The sequence below is a fragment of the Geotrypetes seraphini genome, chromosome 8, assembly GCF_902459505.1.
Source record: "Geotrypetes seraphini chromosome 8, aGeoSer1.1, whole genome shotgun sequence".
In the NCBI taxonomy this organism is placed as follows: domain Eukaryota; kingdom Metazoa; phylum Chordata; class Amphibia; order Gymnophiona; family Dermophiidae; genus Geotrypetes; species Geotrypetes seraphini.
The window spans coordinates 34185519-34207451 of NC_047091.1; the positions used below are offsets into that span (position 1 = coordinate 34185519).

At 47.2% G+C, this 21933-nt stretch overlaps 1 protein-coding gene across 1 annotated transcript in view; it reads right to left on the reverse strand.

The window, feature by feature from the left end:
- Nucleotides 1–21933, reverse strand: part of RUNX3 (RUNX family transcription factor 3) — a 145349-nt gene that overhangs the window by 43724 nt on the left and 79692 nt on the right. The window contains exon 6 of the mRNA XM_033955781.1: nt 1176–1340. Coding sequence (XP_033811672.1) covers nt 1176–1340 — 165 coding nt within the window. The remainder of the gene's footprint in view (nt 1–1175; nt 1341–21933) is intronic.

The following is a 21933-nucleotide window of genomic DNA, read 5'->3' on the forward strand; positions in this document are numbered from 1 at the left end:
ATCCAGTTAGTGGTCTGAATAATGCTCTAATCAGGTACTCTTTAGCTCCACCTAAGGATCACCTCAGCACTATCCGGATACAGCTAAGGTCATTGACTCTTTCTCTTGCCTGCTAAACGGAGAAGTGCCTTGGAATGGCGACCCCTAGATCCCTACCTGTCAAGCTGATGCTCAAAGCCTAACCCTATGCTAAAGGCGATTAGCACCAGTGTTAGTAAGCTGTCCAATGCTTTAATGGTTTAGTAGCTAGACCCTTCCCACTGTATCCCAGAATGCACCTGGTGGGACAGGGCGCTGCCATTTTGATGCTGCTACCTGGAGGGAGAAGGGAAGGATGCCTACTTTCCCTAAGGTAGGGTTACCAGACATCTGGATTTCCCCGGATGGCTTTTCAAAGCCTGACACTTTGTCTGGGTTTTGAAAAGCCTCCTCAAATCGCGTCGAGCTGGGAGGAAGTCCGCGCATGCGCAGGTGCAGAGTGACATTCGCACTTGCGTGGACTTCCTGCCTGCCCGACATGAGCAGGCGGGGGGAGGGGGGGGGCTAGGGCGGGCGGGTCTAGGGGGTCCAGATTTTCCAATTGGAAAATCTGACAACCCTACCCTAAGGTATGTTGGATCTCTAGGCCACCGGGGAGGGGAGTGTATCTGGCTTGCTTGGGGTGGGGGGAGGGTTGACAATGCTCAGGCATTGATAGGACAATATTACAGAATAGTGAGCAGCTAATTAATACCATGATTTTTGGCACAACCTTAATTTGCAAGCTCATTATTCTGAGCATGACTTGGTGGCTCTGATGCACTAGACCAGGGGTCCTCGAGAGCCGTATTCCAGTCGGGTTTTCAGGATTTCCCCAATGAATATGCATTGAAAGCAGTGCATGCAAATAGATCTCATGAATATTCATTGGGGCAATCCTGAAAACCCGACTGGAATACGGCTCTCGAGGACCGGAGTTCCCTACTCCTGCACTAGACTGATGGTTGAATTTGATTCTACCACGAACCTTTGAGCATTGGCCTGTCTTTTATTTTAATGTTTTGCAGAAGAAATCCGACACGTTCACCGTTTCTGATCTGCTTTAACAGCAAATGAAATGAACGGTAAGAGGCCCTTTCGCTCATTCCACGTAGTCTGCGTGTACTGTCTCATGTAGACCTGCCATTAGCACCCACCTTGTATCTGTGCCTGCGCCTGTGAGCCAAAGTGGCTGGGCGTGCTCAAGGAAGCACGAGGGTTGGAGGTGTTTGGGGTGACCCGTATAGACTGGCGCAACCGTTCCAACTCGCTGAATCGCTCAGGGAAGGATTTTGCCTGGTCTTCAAGTTTTTGCCTGTGTCCTAAAACAGAAGAGAAATTAATACAATTATGGAAGGGAAGGAGGAGATTTTTAGATTATTTTTTTTTTTTAAAAGGAAATCATACTTGCTGGAAAGATAAGACAGGGTGACACTTTCTTCTTCTACGTATGTGCACAGCCCTGCCTCTTTCTGCTAACACCATAGACCTAAGAGATACTGCATTCATTCCACCCAGGGCTGTAATGTTTTGGTAGTTAGGCCTCACCTAGTGCATCCCAGAATGCACCAGGTGGGACAGGGTGCTGCCATTTTGATGACATCACCGCAGAGGGAGAAAGGAAGAATGCCTGTGCCCAGTAGTTGGCACAAAATCTTTTGGCTGCCCAATTCAAGGTGGCATTGTCAGACGTTAGACAGGTGGGCAGCCCTGTTTTTGTTAGGATTACAAATCTGCCTTCTGACGTGTCCCTTCTAAGCATTCGGCCCCCTCAGAGGGGAGAATTTTCCTCAGCTGAAGTTCCGGCACTTTCAACGGGCACATTTTTTTAACTAACTGTGATGCAAACATATAGGGGAAGGAAATGTTTTTTCTTTTTTGAAAGCTTTCTTCTCTTTTCAGTTGGCAGTTGAATGGAACGTGTTACTGGTTAAGGTGTTTCCTGGTTTTTTTTTTAATTTCAGGGGAGGGGGCTCTTGATCTGGCAGTTAAAATTTACGAACCTCTTTTATAGGTCACAGGGATTCTTTGCCCTCTGGTGTGTATTTATTTATTAAGATTTATTCATCATCTTTTGGAAGCGATTCGTCCAGGGTGGAATACAGTGGCGTAGTAAGAGGTTTGCCTGGGCACGGTCTTCCTAAGGACATGGCACCCCTCCTCCGCTCCACCCCATGCCACGCACATGCGCACCCCTAGCTTTCCCCCGTTCCTTTTTACATCCCCTGTGTGAGGTTGCTGCCCGCGTCGGCATCTGCGCTCCCTCTGGTGTCACTTCCAAGACCCGCACCTAAGAAGTGACGCCATAGTGCGAGTGGACACCAACATGGGCATGCCACTCATGCCAGAGAAGTTAAAAAGGTACGGGGAAAGGGAAGGGGGCACCAGCGCCCCGGGCACCACTCACCCATACTACGCCACTGGTGAAATATGACAGGAGTAGTTTGAAACGGGCAACTTACGTTGTGTTAACTGCGTCACAACATTAAAACAGATCTTTCGCAAAACCTTTAAAACCACAATCTTTCATTTCTTTTTAGGCTATAGCTCCAATGAATGTTAATAGATCTTTCTTTGGGATCTAATTATGTAAACCGAATCTAGCTCCTATTATTAGGAGATGATTCGGTATATAAGACTGAGAATTAGATTAGATTAGAATCAAATGACCAAATGTAGTTCACAATCAGAACGGTGAGGTGAACTTGGAAACTGGCAAAAGAGATAGAAACATGATGGCATCTAGTCTGCCCATCCACAGTAACCATTTTCCGAGAGATCCCACGTGCCTATCCCAGGCCCTCTTGATTTCAGACACAGTCTCTGTCTCCACCACCTCTTCCAGGAGACTGTTCCACACATCTACCACCCTTTCTGTTAAAAAGTATTTCCTTAGATTACTCCGGAGTTTATCATCTCTTAACTTCATCCTTTGCCCTCTCACTCCAGAGTTTCCTTTCAAATGAAAGAAACGCGACTCATGCGCATTTACATTACATAGGTATTTAAACGTCTCTATCACATCTCCCCTCTCCCGCCTTTCCTCCAAAGTATACAGATTGAGATCTTTAAGTCTGTCACCATACGCCTTATGATGAAGACCACATACCATTTTAGTAGCCGTCCTCTGGACTGACTCCATCCTCTTTATATCTTTTTGAAGGTGCAGCCTCCAGAATTGTACACAATATTCTAAATGAGGTCTCACCAGAGTCTTATACAGGGGCATCAATACCTCCTTTTTCCTACTGGTCAAACCTCTCCATATGGACCCTAGCGTCCTTCTAGCTTTCGCCGTCACTTTTTCAACCTGTTTGGCCACCTTAAGATCATCACATACAATCGCACCCAAGTCCCACTTTTCTGTTGTGCACATAAGCTCTTCACCCCCTAAACTGTACGGTTCCCTTGGGTTTTTGCAGCCCAAATGCATGATCTTGCATGTCTTAGCATTAAATTTTAGCTGCCAAATTTCAGACCATCCTTCAAGCTTCGCCAGGTCTTTCTTCATGTTATTCACACCATCCTGGGTGTCTACTCTATTGCGGATTTTGGAATCATCCGCAAAGAGGCAAATCTTACTTGACAGTCCTTCAGCAATATCATTTATAAAAATGTTAAAAAGAACAGTCCTTAGCTAGTGGGGAAAGGGAGGAGTAGGCGGAACAGGCCTGAACCAGCACCTCTTCCAAAAAATTAGCAATCCTGGGCCCTAAGCCCTAGGTCTCGCCAATTGCTCCATTCTGCTAGAGTAGCACTTCCCAAACTATAGGTTGCAACCTCAAATGGGGTCGCAAATCCACATTTGGGGGTCACGACCATCAGCCCGAGCTGTGCAGTAGAAAACAATTAGAACAGTTCCTTGTGTCCAAATGTGGGGAAGGGGTAAAACGCGGACCTCGCGGATCTAAACCGGCACGGCCTTAAAAATCTGAGGTCCGTGCAGTTTGTAGTTAGTTTCTGGCTCTGACAGACCTCGGTGACAATTTAGTGCTGACGGATCCGTCTCAGCATAGGGAGGGAAAAGTATTAGGATCCGTCAGCGCTACAATGTCACCGAGGTCTGTCGGAGCCAGAGACTAGTGCTAGTGCTGGAGCAGCTCTAAAACGAATCCTTTAAACTGGTTTCCTGCAGCCCCAGTACATCGGCTCTGACAGACCTCGGTGACATTGTAGCGCTGACGGATCCTAATACTTTTCCCTCCCTATGCTGAGACGGATCCATCAGCACTAAATTGTCACCGAGGTCTGTCAGAGCCAGAAACTAACTACAAACCTCAGATTTTTAAGGCCGTGCGGGTTTAGATCCGCGAGGTCCGTCAGGTCCGCGTTTTACCCCTTCCCCCAAATGTGTGAGTGTTCTTTTAAGAAATAGTGAATTTCTTTTCTTCCAACATAATTTCACAAGAATTCACTACTATTACATCTGTGCAAATCTTTTGCTCTGTAGCACACTTGACACGCAAAACTGGAACACTATGTGGAAAAGCCTCGCAAAGCTGCTGCACAATTCAGCGTGAAGTCTTGTGGAAATACATAAACGTGTAAAACTCAAAAGGCATGTTTGAAAAATGTGCTTCTGTGGGTGTGTGAAAGGTCAGATGTTTCCTTTGGTGAACAATTCAGAAAAAGCAGACGTTCTGGATGGCAGGGGATGGGGGGGAGGGCGGGGGGGGGGGGCTTTCACACATCTCTCTGGCCACTGGGAAATTCTGCCTGTGTCAAACCCACATGGTTTATACGAGGATGAATCTCTGTGCCGCTCTGTGTGATGAAAGAGAATGACGGGTAGACAAAATTCCAGGCCAAGAACGACACACATCCAACATTTCAAAGCCAGGGCTCCATCTGAATTCACTTAAACATGTAACCACTTAAAATTAAAAAAGTCACGTTAGATAAAAGAGACAACATACACTGACGTTACTGCAAGGAAGCATTTGGTTCGCATATGAGAAAATGGGTAACTTTGTTCCCTAGTGGCTGGGATGTCAGTAGCCACTGTACAGTTTACTGACCCCAAAATTTTCTCACTGGGGAGAGGGAATACGCCAGAGGCAGGAGAATACAGAGCACATAACCATTCGCCGATCGGCTTATTTTTCAGTACCAATTTCCTTGTTAGAGGAGCATTTTTTTGGAAATAAAAAAAGCTGCCCCTTTTGAAATGCTGGTTCCACAGACTGTGTTGATAGCTAGGGTTGCCAGATTTTCCTTTTGGAAAATCAGGACCCCTGGTCCCACCCCCAGGCCCGCCCTATCCCCTGCCCGACACAGCTTTTCAAAACCCAGGTTTTGAAAAGGCGCCTGGGCCCCCGGACATGTCCTCAAAAGATTGCCATGTCTGGGGAAATCCAGACGTCTGGTAACCCTAATTCAGGCAGCCATTCTACCACGCTTCACCAGAACCTGTGGCTTAGTGAGGGTAGGAGGCACCTGGGGAGGTGATGCCCCCCCCCCCACGGCTCCCTCTCCACCCCTCCCCGGCTCCTTTCACACCCCCACATCACACTCACGGCCTCCCTTCCCACCCCGTACCTCTTTAAATCCTCACCAGCGTGAGCAGCTTCTCCGGCCTGCTGTTTGCGCTGGCGTTGGCTATCCCTCTGACATCACTTCCTGGCCCCGTGACCCAGAAGTGATTTCAGAAAGCAGGGGACAGGCATGTATAGGGTTACCAGATTTCCCAAATGGAAAATCTGGACCCATGGCCCTGCCCCATTCTACTCCCCATGCCCCACCCCCTCAACCTGCACAAGCAATGAGCGACGTCAGATGGCATTCGTTCATGCGCCGGTGTGGCATGATGACATGACGAACATGATGTCACCATGTTTAAGCCGCACATGCGCAAATGCCGTCAAAACGTCGCTCGTTGCAGAAGCTTGTCAAGACCCGGACAAAGTGCTGGGTTTTGAAAAGCCGTCCGGATCCCCAGACATGTCCTCAAAAGCAGGACATGTTCAAAGAAATCCGGACGTCTGGTAACCCTCGGCACGTAGGATCTCTTACGGAGAGAAGGAGATAGTAGATGCTGCGGATGGGCAAACTAAATGGGCCATTTGGCCTTTATCTGCCATCATAATTCTATGTTTAAGCGGAAAAACCTACCACTACTACTATTTACTATTTCTATAGTGCTACCAGACGTACATAGCGCTGTACATTAAACACAACAGAAACGGTCCCTGCTCGAAAGAGCTTACAATCGAACTATGAAAGACACACTGGACAAAAATGGAACAGGCTGAGCAAAAGTTGTGCAGTGCTACGGAAGTCCAGCTGAATGCAGAGAAATAAAGATGAAACACGTAAAACCATTCAGCTAACAAAACATTTCTTGTCTAGCTTTTGGGACGCAACCCCTCCTTCTTCAGTTCCGAATACAGCAAGCAAACTATGAACCTTCCAGAAAATATAAGTGAATCATGCTGGAAAAATGACCAAAACAACAAGGCAACACACCTTTGTGCTACCGATGCCTCCCGAGAGGTTCAGCTCAGCAAGATCTGTTTAAAGGCACATTTCTAAGCCGCTAAGTAGCAACTTTGTTCTTCAATACTCCCCACCCTGAACCCTTGTTGACAACCTGGAGCCTGCAGATTAACAGCAGCTCAGGGTTTATGCAAGAAGATGAGGGGGGATTTCCAGGCTTACGCACCAAATAAAGGGTTAGGTAGCAAAGCCTTGAGGCCAATTCTGGAGACTTGTCTCACAAGCAAGTCCTTGTACTCATTCACACTGGCCTCGGTGAAAGATGGACTCTGGGATACATTGTTGCTGCAGAAAAAGTGTTCTTTCAAACGCAATGCTAACATGATTGACAGAATTCCGTGTCATTCAGGTATATTTGCCTGACTCTTCAAGCTCCTTATCCCAAAAAGGGAGACCGAGAGCCCACCTAGACGGGCAACTGGGATGGGAGGCCCCCGTGCGCGCCTGTCGGCGGGCTCGTGGCTGTTTCGTGGGAAGGGAGGCATGTGATTGTTTGGTTGGTTTACCCGCCGAAACGAAGAGCGGCTATTGGGGGAGTCAGGAGGGGGGGCTATATGAGCCGGGACCTCGGAGGACTCGGGGCTTACCTGGTCCTCCGAGGAGGCTTTTCCTGCCCGCCCTCCCTTTAGGTTGGCCTACGGGGCAGGGTGTGTTAAGACTTGGGAGCGGTATCCCGAGCTACTGGCAGCTGGGCTCTTCGGGGGGATGAGCTGCAGACCCTGGAGAACGGGGCATGTGTGGGACATGCCACCCCTTAGAACCTTGCCAACATAGCTGGGTCGGGGGCTATAAATGGATATTCTACTGTAGCTCGGGACAACTGATTTGCTTGTTAATTTGTTAGCATCGTTAATATCAATAAACAAGTGTCTGTGTGGTAATGTGGAAAGAGTTCGGGGGCGTGGGGGGAGGGGAGAAGCGAGCCTATCCAGATCCCACTGTTAGTCACGTTCTTAATTAGAATTCACCCTGTTTAGAGCAGACACAGAATAAGAGTTGAGAAAGAAGGTTTTGCCGCACTAACAGACACTGCAGATTGCTGCCCAGCTCGGAGCACATTGTAGGGTTGCCAGGCCCGCCCAAGCCCCACCCCCGCTGCCTGCTCTTGTCCGACAGGGAGGAAGTCCGCACATGCGCAGATGTCACGCGATGAAATGATGCACACTCATGCATCATCGCATGGCATTCATGCACGCGCAGGCTTATTCCCTGCCTGGCGCAATCGGAGGAGGCATTTCAAAACCCAAAGCGCCGGGTTTTGAAAAGCTGTCCGGACCCCCCTGGACACGTTATCAAAAGGAGGACATGCCCGGGGAAATCCGGACGTCCAGTATCCCTAGCACACTGTATTGGAGGAGAGCTTGAAACATACTAGCTGTGGCTACTTCTTGGAGGGGAGGCTGTCGGATCCCCCTACCCCCCCAACACTAGTTAAGCCACATTCAGTGAGCTTTACCAAATTCTCAGTAGCTTAGGAAGCTGGCCTGAGTTTCGTTTCTGGCACACACATTTGCAATTTGCGGTCGGGGCTCTAACCCATTCTCCAGGTGAATTTTTCACGCTCTCCTTCGTTCCCTATCTACATCAGTTCCAATTTTCTCCAGCCTTTGACAATGCAGGTTTGATACTGTAGTACTCAGGAATAAATCGACCAGAGAAAAGATTGCTTTTGATTATGAACACTAAGCAGTGATCTAAAACCCTTTGCCTTTTTCACTTATTTAGATTAGGTTAGGTTAATTTTATTTGACATGCCCCTCTCACAGAGCAAAGCGAGTTGCAATAAGTTAACAAATTAACCCCTCCCCCCTTTTTACAAAACCACAATAGCAGTTACATAAGAACATAAAAAGTTGCCTCCGCTGGGTCAGACCAGAGGTCCATCGTGCCCAGCAGTTCGCACCTGCGGTGGCCCATCAGGTCACCTGTTAGGTGGTCCCTGACTTTTCCTATAACCTATCCCTACTTCTATCTGTACCCCTCAATCCCCTTATCCTTCAGGAATTTATCTAAACCTTCCTTGAACCCTCGTAGCGTGCTCTGCCCTATCACAATCTCCGGGAGCGCATTCCATGTGTCCACCACCCTCTGAGTAAAGAAGAATTTCCTAGCATTTGTTCTAAACCTATCCCCTTTCAATTTCTCCGAGTGCCCTCTTGTACTTGTGGTTCCCCAAAGTCTGAAGAATCTGTCCCTGTCTACTTTCTCTATGCCTTTCAGGATTTTGAAGGTTTCTATCATGTCTCCTCTAAGTCTCCGCTTTTCCAGGGAGAATAGCCCCAGTTTTTCCAACCTGTCAGCGTATGAAAAGTTTTCCATACCTCTTACCAATTTAGTCGCTCTTCTCTGGACTCCCTCAAGTATCGCCATGTCCAGTTTGTTCTGCGCTGCTCCCCACATTCATAGAGTTCCTATGAGCATCAGGAGTAGTGCAGAGCATTCAGCGTGCCGGCCTGCGCTATTGTGGTTTTGTAAAAAAGGGAGTAAGACAGAAAATGAACTACAATATTGGATAGGGCAGTCCTCGCGCTTTCAAAATCAAATTAAATGTTACAGAACGAAAGTTTACAGGGCCAATATTCAGACATGGGATTTGGCCGAGCTGACTCCTGTGGTCGGCGCTGAGCCTGGATATTCAAAACTGGGCCATTTCCGCTGGCGGGCATTGAATATCCAGCTTATTTTTGGTCGCTCTCCAGGTTTTATTTGCGGCCCGCGGTTTGGACTGGATCATTCTCTTCCTTTTGGAGCAGCAGCATGTCTGGCCGGCTCGTTCCGTTCAAAGCTGCGGGTTGGCAGCTCCTTGCGCTATCCACTCTTGCATCGGAAGCCTCTCTGACATCACATCAGAGAGGCTTCAGATGCAGACACGGATCTCGCAAGGAGCCGCCTCCCGCGGCTTTGAATGGAACGAGCCGGCCAGACACGCTGCTGCTCCAGTGGCGTACCAAGGGGGGGGGGGGGCGGTCCGCACAGCTGGCCACCCTCCACTGTTCTCCCTAGAGTGTGGCTCGTCTAGAGCAGTGGTGCCCAACCTGCTTCCCTTCCCTTCTCACCGCTGCCATCGGGGAACAGGCCGACACCGTGCTCTTTGATCTCCCTGCTTCTCTCGCCGCCCGATGTCAATTCTGACGTTGAGAGGACGTTCTGGCTATCCAATCGCTGCCTGGCTGCCCGGAACATCCTTTCCGACGTTAGAATTGACGTCGGGCGGTCGGCCCCGTGGAGAAGAGAAGCATGGAGTTCTCGGCCTGTTCCCGATGGTGGCAGCAACAGCAGCAGCAGCCGCCTATTTCCCGGTGGCGGTAGCATGGGGGAGGGCAGGAAGGAAGGAAGAAAGAAAGAAGGGGGGGTCAGGGAGCCAGAAAGAAAGCAAAAAATGGGACACAGAATCAGAGAAAGACAGACATAGAGAAAGAAAGAAAAAGTTGGGGGAGGGAATGAGGTCTGGAGGAGAGGAAGCATACAGGAGGCTGAAAGAAGGGAAGAAATATTGGATGCACAGTCAGAAGAATAAAGTGCAACCAGAGACTCATGAAATTACCAAACAAAGGTAGGAAAATGATTTTATTTTCAATTTAGTGATTGAAATGTGCCAGTTTTGAGAAAGAAAAGATATTAAACTTTAAATGTGAGTGCTGCAGAAAAAATAGAGTACTTGGAGGGCCGCAGAAAAAATAGTTAATGTCTTATTAAAGAAATGACAATTTTGCATGAGGTAAAATTCTTTATAGTTTATACATTTTTCCTTTTAACTGTTAAATGAAAGTTTTATAAACTATAAAGAGTTTAACCTCATGCAAAATTGTCATTTCTTTAATAAGACATTAACTATTTTTTTCTGCGGCCCTACAAGTACCTACAAATTCAAAATGTGGCCCCGCAAAGGGTTCGAGTTTGAGACCACTGCTGTAAACGTAGCTGGCTAACTTGATATTCAGCGCTGGCTGGCTAAGTTCATAACAACCAAAGATAGATCCACTATTTGGCCATGAAACTTAGCTGGATAGTGCTTTAAATTAGAGAATGACATGGGGACAAATTTCTCCCCATTACTGCGGGAACTCATTTTCCTGTCTCGGCGAGTTCTTTTCCTGGCCCTGCCCCATTCCTGTAAGTTCTACCTTAACCGCACAGGCCCGAACACTTATGATTTTAAAGTGTTTGAAACTTGTGCAAATGAGGACAGAGTTTGCAGGCATGGGGCAGGGTCAGGAAAAGAACTCGCCAGGACATGAAAATGAGTTCCCGCAGGGATGGAGAAAAATTTGTCATTCTCTACTTTGAATTCCATGGATAGCGGCTAAGTTGTGCAACACAGCTATCCATAAAGCGCTAATACTCTGTGTCCATCTCACTTTGGCGCAGTGGTTAAAGCTACAGCCTTAGTACCCTGAGGTACCCTGGGTTCAAACCCATTCTGCTTCTTGTGACACTGGGCAAGTCACTTAATCCCCCCATTGCCCCCAGGTACATTAGATAGATTGTGAGCCCACCAGGACAGACAGGGAAAAATGCTCGAGTACCTGAATAAATTCATGTAAACGGTTCTGAACTCCACTGGGAGAACGGTATAGAAAATTGAATAATAAAAAGTGTGAAGAGTTTCAGCCTCTGATAACCAGAGCTGGCATAATGCCTCATTCCACCAATAAGAGCCAACCTCATCAGTGATGTCACAATGGCTGGATTGTCCTATACTTGCCCGCTTTTACTACATTTTGATTTCTAGAGTGGTGCAGTGGTTAAAGCTACAGTCTCAGCACCCGAGGTTGTGGATTCAAACTCTGCACTGTTCCCTGTGACCCTGGGCAAGTCACTTAATCCCCCCCCCCCCATTGCCACAGGTGCATTAAATAGATTGTGAGCCTACCAGGACAGACAGGGAAAAATGCTCAAGTACCTGAACAAACTCATGCAATCTATTCTGAGCTCCCATGGGAGAACGGTATAGAAAACTGAATGAATGAATATTAGTGCTTAGCTGGCTAAGTGCTATTTAATCAGCCAGGAGCTGTTCCTGGCTGGTTAAATACTTCTGGGTATTGGCCAGTAAGAAATTAAAGGCTCCCAACCTCTATCGAGACCCTATCTGGGTATAGGATGATTCATCGCAACCAATTCAGTACTGAACAGCCACAAGTAATCATACCATTCCGTGAAACAAATGCACATAAGGATTTGGGGGTGATGCCCTCCCAACCTCCCCCAAATGTTTCCCTCCCCCTCTCCTCTCTGTCCTGTATCCAGCCACCTTTGCTAAATATGATTCGAGGTTAGACCTGGGTGGGCAGGAATGCGGCAGGTTGAACTTTGAACCTAGCGGTGGCTGAGCATTAGCTAGGATGGCCTTAAAGAAGAATCACCCAGAGGGAGGTGGAGTCCTTGTGAGGAACAGAGAAAGGTGAGAACTGTCGGCACGTAGCATTTCCTGCACTCAATTCTCGGGGTCTTCCAGAGAAAAAAATGGGGGCGTGTACGGAATAAATGCATGTCATTTTCTTGTTTCCAACTTGCCCCTTCCCCGTACCGCATAAACGTTTCTTATACAAAAAAAAAAAATATCACTGTATTTTTAAAGGGCAGACTGGATGGACCATTCAGGTCTTTATCTGCCGTCATTTACTATGTTACTATGTAATAAATATTATCCCACTTTGGTCACAATGAAGGGGATTGCTCAATATTGGGGGTGTTTGGTACTTGCAGAGCTGTCTCTTACACTGAGCTGATCAGCAGGTTTCCCGATATTGTGAATAATAGTTACATATGAATTAAATTGCCAAAGTGCTAAAAAAGCTCTTGAATGATTTGCTCATAAAAAATGATTTGCCAAAGACAGAAATCTTATGTTAATAACAAAGCCCGTTTGCAAAGCTGCCATCCCATTTACCACACAAACAGAAGACACCGCTTATTTAAAAAAAAAAAAAAATTTACAAAGTCTGAATCAATATGTTTCATCTCTAACCCAGTTCCCATGTGAATAACTGATGGAAGCCCCTTTGCTCTTGTCAATAATAAAAAACATGTTACGAGTTTGAGACATATTCTTGGAAAAGGGACAGTGAAATTCTGTATGCCGCGGTGAAACTGAAGACCTTCAAGAAAGGCTTTCAGACATCTTTTCTACATTAGGAAATCAGAAAGATGAAATAGCTGCTTTCCTTTGCATTACAGTTGTTGAAACTGACGGCACTTCAGAGGATTTGTGAGGAGGAAGAGGATAGGGTTTTGGGGGGGGGGGGGGGGTTTCGCAAGCACTTTCTTCTCCGCTTCAGCTTCATATGCAAAAACTCACCCAGGAGCAAAGGAAATTAGATTCTGCTCTCACTCCTGTACGTTCCCTTTTTTTTTTTTTGTCCGACAGGCGTTGATGCGTGGCGCACTGTGCAGTTAGAAGTGCTGAACAGACACAGAGGATCTCGCTTGGAGGGTTTCTTACAACTTGTGCGCTTGCCAAAAATCCTTCCTCTCTTGTTCAACAGAGGAATTTCCCCCATTTCCTACCCACACAAAATCTTCAGGGTTTGGGCAGAGTACTGTAACTCGTCAGAACTGAACAGGATTGAGTAACTAGTTCACAGTCTATTGTGGCCTTAGTAGGGCATGTGCACTCTTACCTGCGTGATCTGTGATCCGTAGGTCCGTGGCCGGCAGGAGTGCGCATGCTCGCATACATCGCTCCCTCTCTCCGTGAACACCAGGACTTTCTGGCAGCGCTGGACTCCCTGCTCTCCACCTCTCAAGCTGCGGTGTCGGCTCCTCTCACGAGCCTGCACCAGCGTCGGAGAAGGGATCGTGAGAGGAGCCGCTGCCGGCACTTTTAAACTTTAAAAAAAACCTTCGGCGCAGCAGGCCAGCCCGCGGGAAGGGAAGGGGAGGGCCCGAAAAAGAACAGGACTCCAGCTACAGGAACGCAGGCTAGACCGCGGGAAGGGGGAGGGACCGAATGGAGCAGACAAGATCACGTTAAGAGAAGGGAGAGGCCGAACGGAGCAGGACAGCTCGCGGTAAGAGAAGGGAATGGGGGTGGGGGAAAATGCTGCTTCTACTTCACAGGGACCTGGAGGGGAAGGGAAGTACCACTGCTGCTTCTGCAAAGGAAAGTGGGTGGGGGGAGGAGGGAAATGCTGTTGCTGCTGCACAGGGAAATGGGGTGAACATGCTGCTGCACAGGGAAAAGGAGGGAAATAATGACAGACAGACAGCGGGAGGGAGGGAGACAGAAAGAAAGGAATAAGGACACAGGGGCAGGGAGAGGGACAGAAAGACAGAGAAAGGGGGCGAGGGAGAGAGAGACACAGCGGGAGCAAGAGAGACAGAAAGAGAGACAGACATATATTCTAGCACCCGTTAATGTAACGGGCTTAATGACTAGTTTTAATCTATTTCTAGCCTAAGTGGTTCACATTCAGATACTCAAACATGTTTCCCTTTCTGTTCCGGCGGGCTCACACTCTATTTAATCTACCTGGGGCAATGGGGGATTAACTGATTTGCAAAAGTTGGATCTCAGAATTGCCACTCCAAGGATCATAATCAAGTTTTCAAGTTTCAAGCTTCATTTAAAATTTGATATACACTTCCTCCTCCGTATTCGCGGTGGTTAGGGGCAGAGCCGGCCCGCGAATATTAAAAAACTACAAATAATATTCGGGCCGGTTCTGCCCCTAATCCCTGCTTTCCCCCTGCTTTAAGCCCTGTAAGCCACCCCCTCTTAAGCCTTACCAGGTGGTCTAGCGGGTTTTTGGGGCAGGAGCGATCTTCCCACGCTCCTGCTCTGTGCAGATCGTTCACAGGAAATGGCTGCCTTGAGCTCCCGTTGTAGTCTCGAGAGACGACGGGAGCTCAAGGCAGCCATTTCCTGTGAGTGATCTGCCCCAAAAACCCGCTAGACCACCAGGTAAGGCTTAAGGGGGGGGGGGGTTACAGGGCTTAAAATAGCCTGAAAAATGAAAATTCATTTTTTGGTTTAAAACAGCGAATAAGCGAATCCGTAGTTACGGAATTCACGAATATGGAGGGGAAAGTGTACCGCTTTAAATAAATTGTCAAAGCAGTGTACAGTGTTAAAACTATTAAAATCCAGGGGAAGACATCAAATAACAAGAACATAAAAGGTCAACACATTGGGAAGGGGAAATGCTCTTCCTTCTACCTGCGATCTAGCATGTACTTGTCATATTCATCTTTAAAAAGGAAGGTCTTTAAGTTATCCAAGACATATGCGCACCACCGCTTCTGCGCTTTGAAGCCTTTCTGTTAGCGCTGTGAGGGTGTGTGTGTGAGGGAACCCCTCCCACTATATCTACAAGTGCTCACGCTCCTGAACAGTGAAAATGTAAAGGAGAACGGGAGTTTTCTGTGTCACCCCCCCCCCCCCCAACGGGAGCGCGAGGACTTGCAAATGTACTGGTGGGGTTCCCTCACACACCTCCCCTCACAGCGCTAATGGGAAGGTTTCAAAGCAGTGGCGTGCATATGTCCTATGCTCAAATGTCGCCGTGTGATTGTCGGCACCAAAGTCCTGTGCGCTTTTGACGGTGTACCGTTAGAAGTATCACTGCACTTGGGTAGATGTCGATGCGATGATGTCACGCACAGATGTGCTGGGGCCTTCCGAAACCCAAACTGCTGGGCTTTGGAAATCCCTCTGGGCCCTGGATAGTCCTCTAAAAAGAGGGCATGTCTGGGTTTTCCCGGTTTTCCCCTTTGTAGACCAAACCTCCCCCCCCCTCAGGACTCCAGAAATGTCTCAAGACTAGAACAATGGCGGTGTGGCCTAGTGGTTAGAACACCCTGAGGTTGCGAGTTAATAAATCTTAAAAAATAGAATTATTTTCCTACTGTAGGCCAAAATTACTGTGGTGGGGAGATATGACCACTACTTCCTATCATTTCTATAGTGTTATTAGACAAAATTGCTCTGCACACAAAAACATAACCGTCTCCACTCCACAGAAACTACAATCTACTCAAGACAGACAAATGAGAGATTAGAGGGAAGGATGGGGACTGCCTTCCTTTTCACAGTATATTAATTGTCCTGCTACACATCACAAGGAACACACATTTGCACAACAGATTTGTACCTAACCAACAAACACTGGTAAACTTTAAGACATAGGCATCAGAATGGGGAGGCCATGGGCTAGGCCATGGCCATGGGCCAGATTGCCCAGAACATGTTCTCCTTTTGAGGACATATCTGGGAGGGTCTGGATGGCACTTCAAAACCCAGTACTTTGTCTGGGTTTTGAAAAGCTTCCTGACATAGTCATGCCAAGAAGGGGCTTCCGCGCATGCGTGGACGCAACGGGGTGATGTCTCGAGCACGCGCACCTGCCTTCATTACATTGCCTTGTGTGGATGCCATCTGGGGTGGGGATGGGGGAGCAGAATGGGGCGGTCCTAGGGGCGTGGCCATGGGTATGGATTTTTACTTCACTAAATGTGGTAACCCTACCATAGGCACCATGGCCTCCCCCCAAAATTGGCGGTCAGAAGAGTCAGTTATGGTTCTATTTCCCCACCCACCTCCTCCCGGCCGCCATAATTATAAATCTTCGGGCAGCCGCCGCGCAGCATCGCTGTAGAATGAAGACCTCCGAGGCAGGCCTGCTCGTTGACGCTGCGTGGCGGCTGCCCGAATATTTATAATTACAGTGACTGGGGGGGGTGGGGAGTGGTGCTGCCGAATTCTGCTAGGGCGGAGCTTTTGGCCTTCCTCTAGGGTTGTCAGATTTTCCTTTTGGAAAATCCGGACCCCCAAGCCCCGCCTAGTTCCACCCATCCCTGTCTTAATCCCGCCCCGAAGCCCACTCTAGCACAACCCCCTGCTGCCTGCTCTGGTCGGCATGCGCGGATGCTACGTGAAGACATCATGTGCGCATGACATCATCGCGTGACCGCATGTGCAAACTTCCTCCGTACCCAACACAGCTTTTCAAAACCCGGACAAAGTGTCGGGTTTTGAAAAGCTGTCCAGGGAAATCCGGGATGTCTGGTAACCCTACCCCCCCAATAAAAAAAAGTGTTTTAAGGGCAAATTTTTCACACCTCTTTGAAAATTAACCCCAGAAGTTCAGAGGGAAATAAAAACCCAAGGCAACAGTTAACCCCCCCCCCCCCCAATAATTCTGAGAAAATGAGCATCTCTTCCACTGCCTAACATAGTTCAGCCCCGACGAGTTGCTTTTCACATGTTTGAAGCTAGTTCTGCTCACGCCACTTGGAGATGGAAATCAGTCACGCTAGGTCTTTGCTTTGGATTCCTCCTTCTCTCGGGGGAAACAGCGCCGTCACTGTCTCCCTTGAGCTGAAAAAGCACAGGAAAGCAGCACGATGCCCTTAAGCTTTGTACGCTCTCTTTGAAGATGTACACAGTCTTTGACTTTGACACCAACAATAACAAAAAAATATAAAGTTGATGATTTCATACAGATCTATCAATTTGTTAGGGGAGGGGAAATAGATCACCCCTGCGGTGGGCTAGGGTAAACCAGTTCTTTATCAGGACAAGAAAGCGAACCACTTTTTCTCAAGGATGCAGCCTGGGTGGGGGCTCCAGGTAGCAGGGCAGCTTTACAGGCCTTGCCTGGTGCACTCAGGGCCCAGCCGGAGCGTCTGAAATCGGAGTGGTGGAAAGCAGGCATTTGTTACAGGAGCCTGGTGTGAACTATATTAACCTAAACCAGGCCCTAGCGCTCCAAAACCACACTTATGCTCTTTAATTTAATCCCCCCCTTCCTCTCCAAGGATTAGTTTATTTTTCAGTCTCAGGTTTGAGTTGAAATTTTAGGTTTGCGACAATTCTTTATCGGGGATCTTCATCAGGCTTCTGCAAGTTCAGCAGTTGTTTTAACACCTTATTCTTGCATCTTCCCCTATTATACCACCGTTTTCTACAATCTCCCTGTGGCCCTGGATACAAACCCTGGAGTCTTGTCCCTTCCAGAGAGTAAAGCCCACCTGGCCGGACTGATACACTGCCACAGACCTCAGCTGACCTCATTTGTTCGCTGAGCTTATCCCAGGTTTTCATGAATTCTGTTATTCTTTCTTTCCTTTCTCCAAAAGGCCGGGATAAGCACAGATGATCCCTGGCTGCATGTTTGACCTTCTGTGCAGGGCCTCGAAAGGTACTGCATTAAATCAAGCCAGTGGCAGCAGCAGCATCCTAGCCATAAGGCTGCAGCTCATAACTCCGAGCTAAGCAACATCACTCGCAAATAGCCAACGTATGGCACAAAGTCAGGTGTTGTAGCTGACTGCTGACGTATATGGTGGCTCCAGCCAGTAAACAATGCCGGGCACTTTGCACCCATGAGTTTCTCAGTGATTAAAGAGAAAAACAAACCCTGCAATAAACAGAGTTTACAGCATTTCAGTGGGTGGGTTCTGGTTGTCAATTACATACTTAGGTTAGGCTAGGGTTAAACTTAGACATGTCCGCTTTTTAGAGGACCGTCCAGGTGCCCGGAGAGGTTTCCAAAACCTGGCAGTTTGTCTGGGTTTTGGAAGGCCCCGAGCTCGGGCCCGCTTCTGGAGGGCTTCTGCACACCTTACCCTCTCTTTAAATTACTGATTTAATTTAAACTTTCCCTTCTTCTTAACTCTTTCTGTGAAGGATTCGGGTCCCTGCTGCAGCAAAAGGTGCCGGCGTCAGCTGACATGCAACTTTCTGTTGCCGTCGCTATGCCGGCAGTCCTGCCTTCCACCACTGACTCCTGCCGCGCATGTCTCCTGCTCCAGCCTTTGTCTCCGCACCACAAGACAAGCAGCGGCAGCTCTGTGTGCTTTTAACTTTGGCACACAGCTGCCCCTAAGCAGTATTTTAGCGCGGTTTCATGAGGCAGCCTCGGGGCCTTTGGTAGGCCGGCCCACATCGCATCATCGAAGCGGGCCAGCCTACTAAAGGCCCCGAGGCTACCTCATGAAACCGCGGCTAAAATACTGCTTAGGGGCAACTGTGTGCCGAAGTTAAAAGCACATAGAGCTGCCGCTAGCCTACATAGAGGAAACATTTGCTGGAGAGGGAAGGGAGAAGGGGTACTCCTGGACAAGGGAGGGGAAGGGGGTACTGCTGACAGGGGAGAAGGGAAAGGGAAGGGACGAGAGTTACTGTTGGATAAGGGGAGGAGGAAAGGGAGAAGGGGTACTCCTGGACAAGGGAGGAGGAACATTGGAAAGAAACAGCTGGCAGAGAGATTAGTGGAGGGGAAGGAGTCAGGATGGAATGGAGAGATCAGATGAGGGAAAGGGGAGAGACAGAGGAATGACAAAGTAGAGAAAGACTGATGCTGGGAAGGGGGGATCAGATGAGAAATAAGGAAAGAGGGACAAAAATGCTAGATCTGGTGTAGGAGAGAAGGGCATAGAAAGAATGCAGATACCATATGGGAGGGGGAGAGGGCAGACAGTGGATGGAAGGGGAAGATGCTGAATTGAAGAGACAGAGGGCAGACGTTGGATGGAAGAGAGTGAAAAGAAGACGAAAGCAGAAACCAGAGACGACAAAAGGTAGGAAAAAATAATTTTATTTCTATCTTGTGATTAGAATATATCAGATTTAAAATATGTATCCTGCTAGAGCTGATGTTAGACATAACTGGGGAGTGCAAAGCCCAGGCAGTGCGTCCTTAGCTTCCAGCTGGCTTAGGGCTCTCTCTGACCAGAAGGCAGTTGCCCTAGTTGCACTCCCACTAACACCATTCCTACCATGTGTGACTGCATATTCTGTTAGTATGATATTTGTGTAGCATTCTGTAATAATTTGGCTTATTCAGTTTTCTTGATTGTAGAGGGGATATATGTGAAGGGGAGGGGAGACGGGAGTTTTGTTGATCCTTGCCCTGTATTATTTATATTTATAAAATGACAATTGTGCAGAATATTGTTTCTTTTTATACTTTAATAAAATATGTTCAATATAAAATCATAACTATTTGAGGCTTGTGCAGATGGGATCAAATGGTTAACGGGACCAAGCTCGCGGGGACGGGGTGGCAATGGGGTTTTAAAATATTTCAGTCTTATTAGTTTGCCGGTCCTCAAAATAATTATTTTATTTCCACCGGTCCATAGGTGTAAAAAGGTTGAAGGACACTGATCTAAACTATCCCAGCCATCAAAGCTCTCCCCAGCCCATCCTCAACCAAACGTCCATATACGGACACAGACCATGCAAGTCTGCCTGGTACTGGCCTCAGTTCTTCAATATTTCAGATCAACAGTTTAAATTTTGAAATATGATTATTTAAAGTTGAATTTTGCATTGCATTAAGCCACCCTTAAATTATTGGCTAAAGAGGTTTGCCAGTGATTACCCCTGTAACCATCCTACCCATACAGAAACAGGGAGGCGGTGGGCTTCTGAGGCTTATTGGTTTACAGTAGGACATATAGCGACGGCTATCTGAAAAGTAGGTGTGGTTAAGAGTGGAGACTAGGTATGGTTGACTTAGGCGTCACTAGGCATCCGAGTTACATGCGGGTAAATTAAGCCAAGTAAAACCTGGCCTAATGTACCAGTGTCTACCACTAGGATGCCTAGCGAGCCTAAGCATGCTTGTGTGCTGCTAGGCGGGATTCTATAAGCGGCACATAGCGGTTTATTGACAAACACGAAGAGGTGTCCGTTAGGCACCATTTATAGAATCTGACCCTTATCGTCCATTACGCTCTCTCCGATCATCCCAGCAGAATCTCCTGCTTTGATGAGGTCTATCAAGTTAAACCGAAGGGCGCTATTTTGAAAATCCCAACGCACAAGTGAAAAGCGATGGATATTTCAGTGGCAAGCTGCATTTCCTGAAAGTGTAAATATTTTTATTTACACTTCTCCCTCCGTATTCGCTGTGACAGGGGATTAACAGAACCGCAAATACAGAAAAACCGCAAATAACTTTTTCATATGTTATTCGCTGTTTTCTATTAAAAACCATCGTGAATATAGTGAAACCACGATTAACATGGTGGGAGACCTGGCCTGTTCCTGAAGGAGAGGCAAAACACAGTGAAGAAAGTGCTGGGAATCGACGATTTTCTCTGTAAACGCTTGGAATTGGCGATTTCTCAATGCAAGCTGATGTAATTTGAGGGAGGAGCTAGCAAGCTAAAAACCATGAATAATCGAAACCGTGAATGCTGAAACCGCAAATACGGAGGGAGAAGTGTACACTTATAGAAGAGAGACTCTTGTTTGTGATTGGTTACTTTTGCCTCTGAGTCAGCAGTCTGATTTGCTATTGATTCTTTTAGATAAAATTCTTTTTATGCAACTGGCTACTGTTGTCCCTTGACCTAGGAACTTGATTTTGATTGGCTTTCCTCTGTTTAAAAAGTTTTGATGTTTTTATTTTAAAGTTTTTCTTTTTTATAGTTAATGCAAATGGATTATTACGCTATGTCAGCGGTGAGTGGTACCTATGTCCCTAAGGTTATTTATATATTTGGGGGGCGGGGCTCCTAAATATGCATGAATGAGAGGAGAGGCAGAGGAGATAAGATATACACTTTTTAAATATTATATTACATTACATTAGGGATTTCTATTCCGCCATTACCTCACGGTTCAAGGCGGATTACAAAAGAGTTAAAGAAGGTGGATTACAAAAGATGTCTGGTCATATTCCAGGAAAATAAAGAGTAGAATAGGTTATTTCGGGGGGTTGGGGAGTTAGTGGAGGGAAGGAAGAGGATTTGTGGTGTTAGGTCTTTTTTAGGAATTTCTTAAACAGTATAGTCTTTATTTTTTTTCTATATGTTTTGTAGTCTGGGGTCGCTATCAGTAGGTTGGAGATTTGGTTGTCAAGTTTCGCTGCTTGGGTGGCCAGGAGGCCATCATATAGTTTTTGCCTTTTAACTTCTTTGATTGGAGGGTATGTGAATGGGGTGTGAGTTTTCCTGTGCCTTGTTAAGGAGTTTTGGATGAGGCGGTTGTTCAGGTAGGTTGGGCTGTCTCCATTTATAGTTTTAAATAGTAGACAATAGAATTTGAATAGTATTCTTGCTGGAATTGGAAGCCGGTGTGATTTGAGGTAGGCCTCTGTAATGTGGTTGTGTTTCCTCAATGAGTAGATGAATCTCAGGGCTGTGTTTTGAACTGTTTGTAATTGTTTTGTTATTGTTGCAGGGCAGGGGAGATAGAGGATGTTGCAGTAGTCTAGTAGACCTAGTATTAGGGATTATACTATGAGCTGGAATTGTGTAATCTCGATGAATTTCCGAACTTGTCTTAGGTTTGGACAGTGACGACTTGGATGAAAGACCACAAACTGAAATTGAACCCAGACAAAACAAAATTCATCCGCCTTGAAAACAACACAATCCCAACCATAACCAACCAACTATACTGAAATTTGCAAACGATTTCAGTATAGTTTTATTGATTTGCAGTTGCATGGTGCATCATCT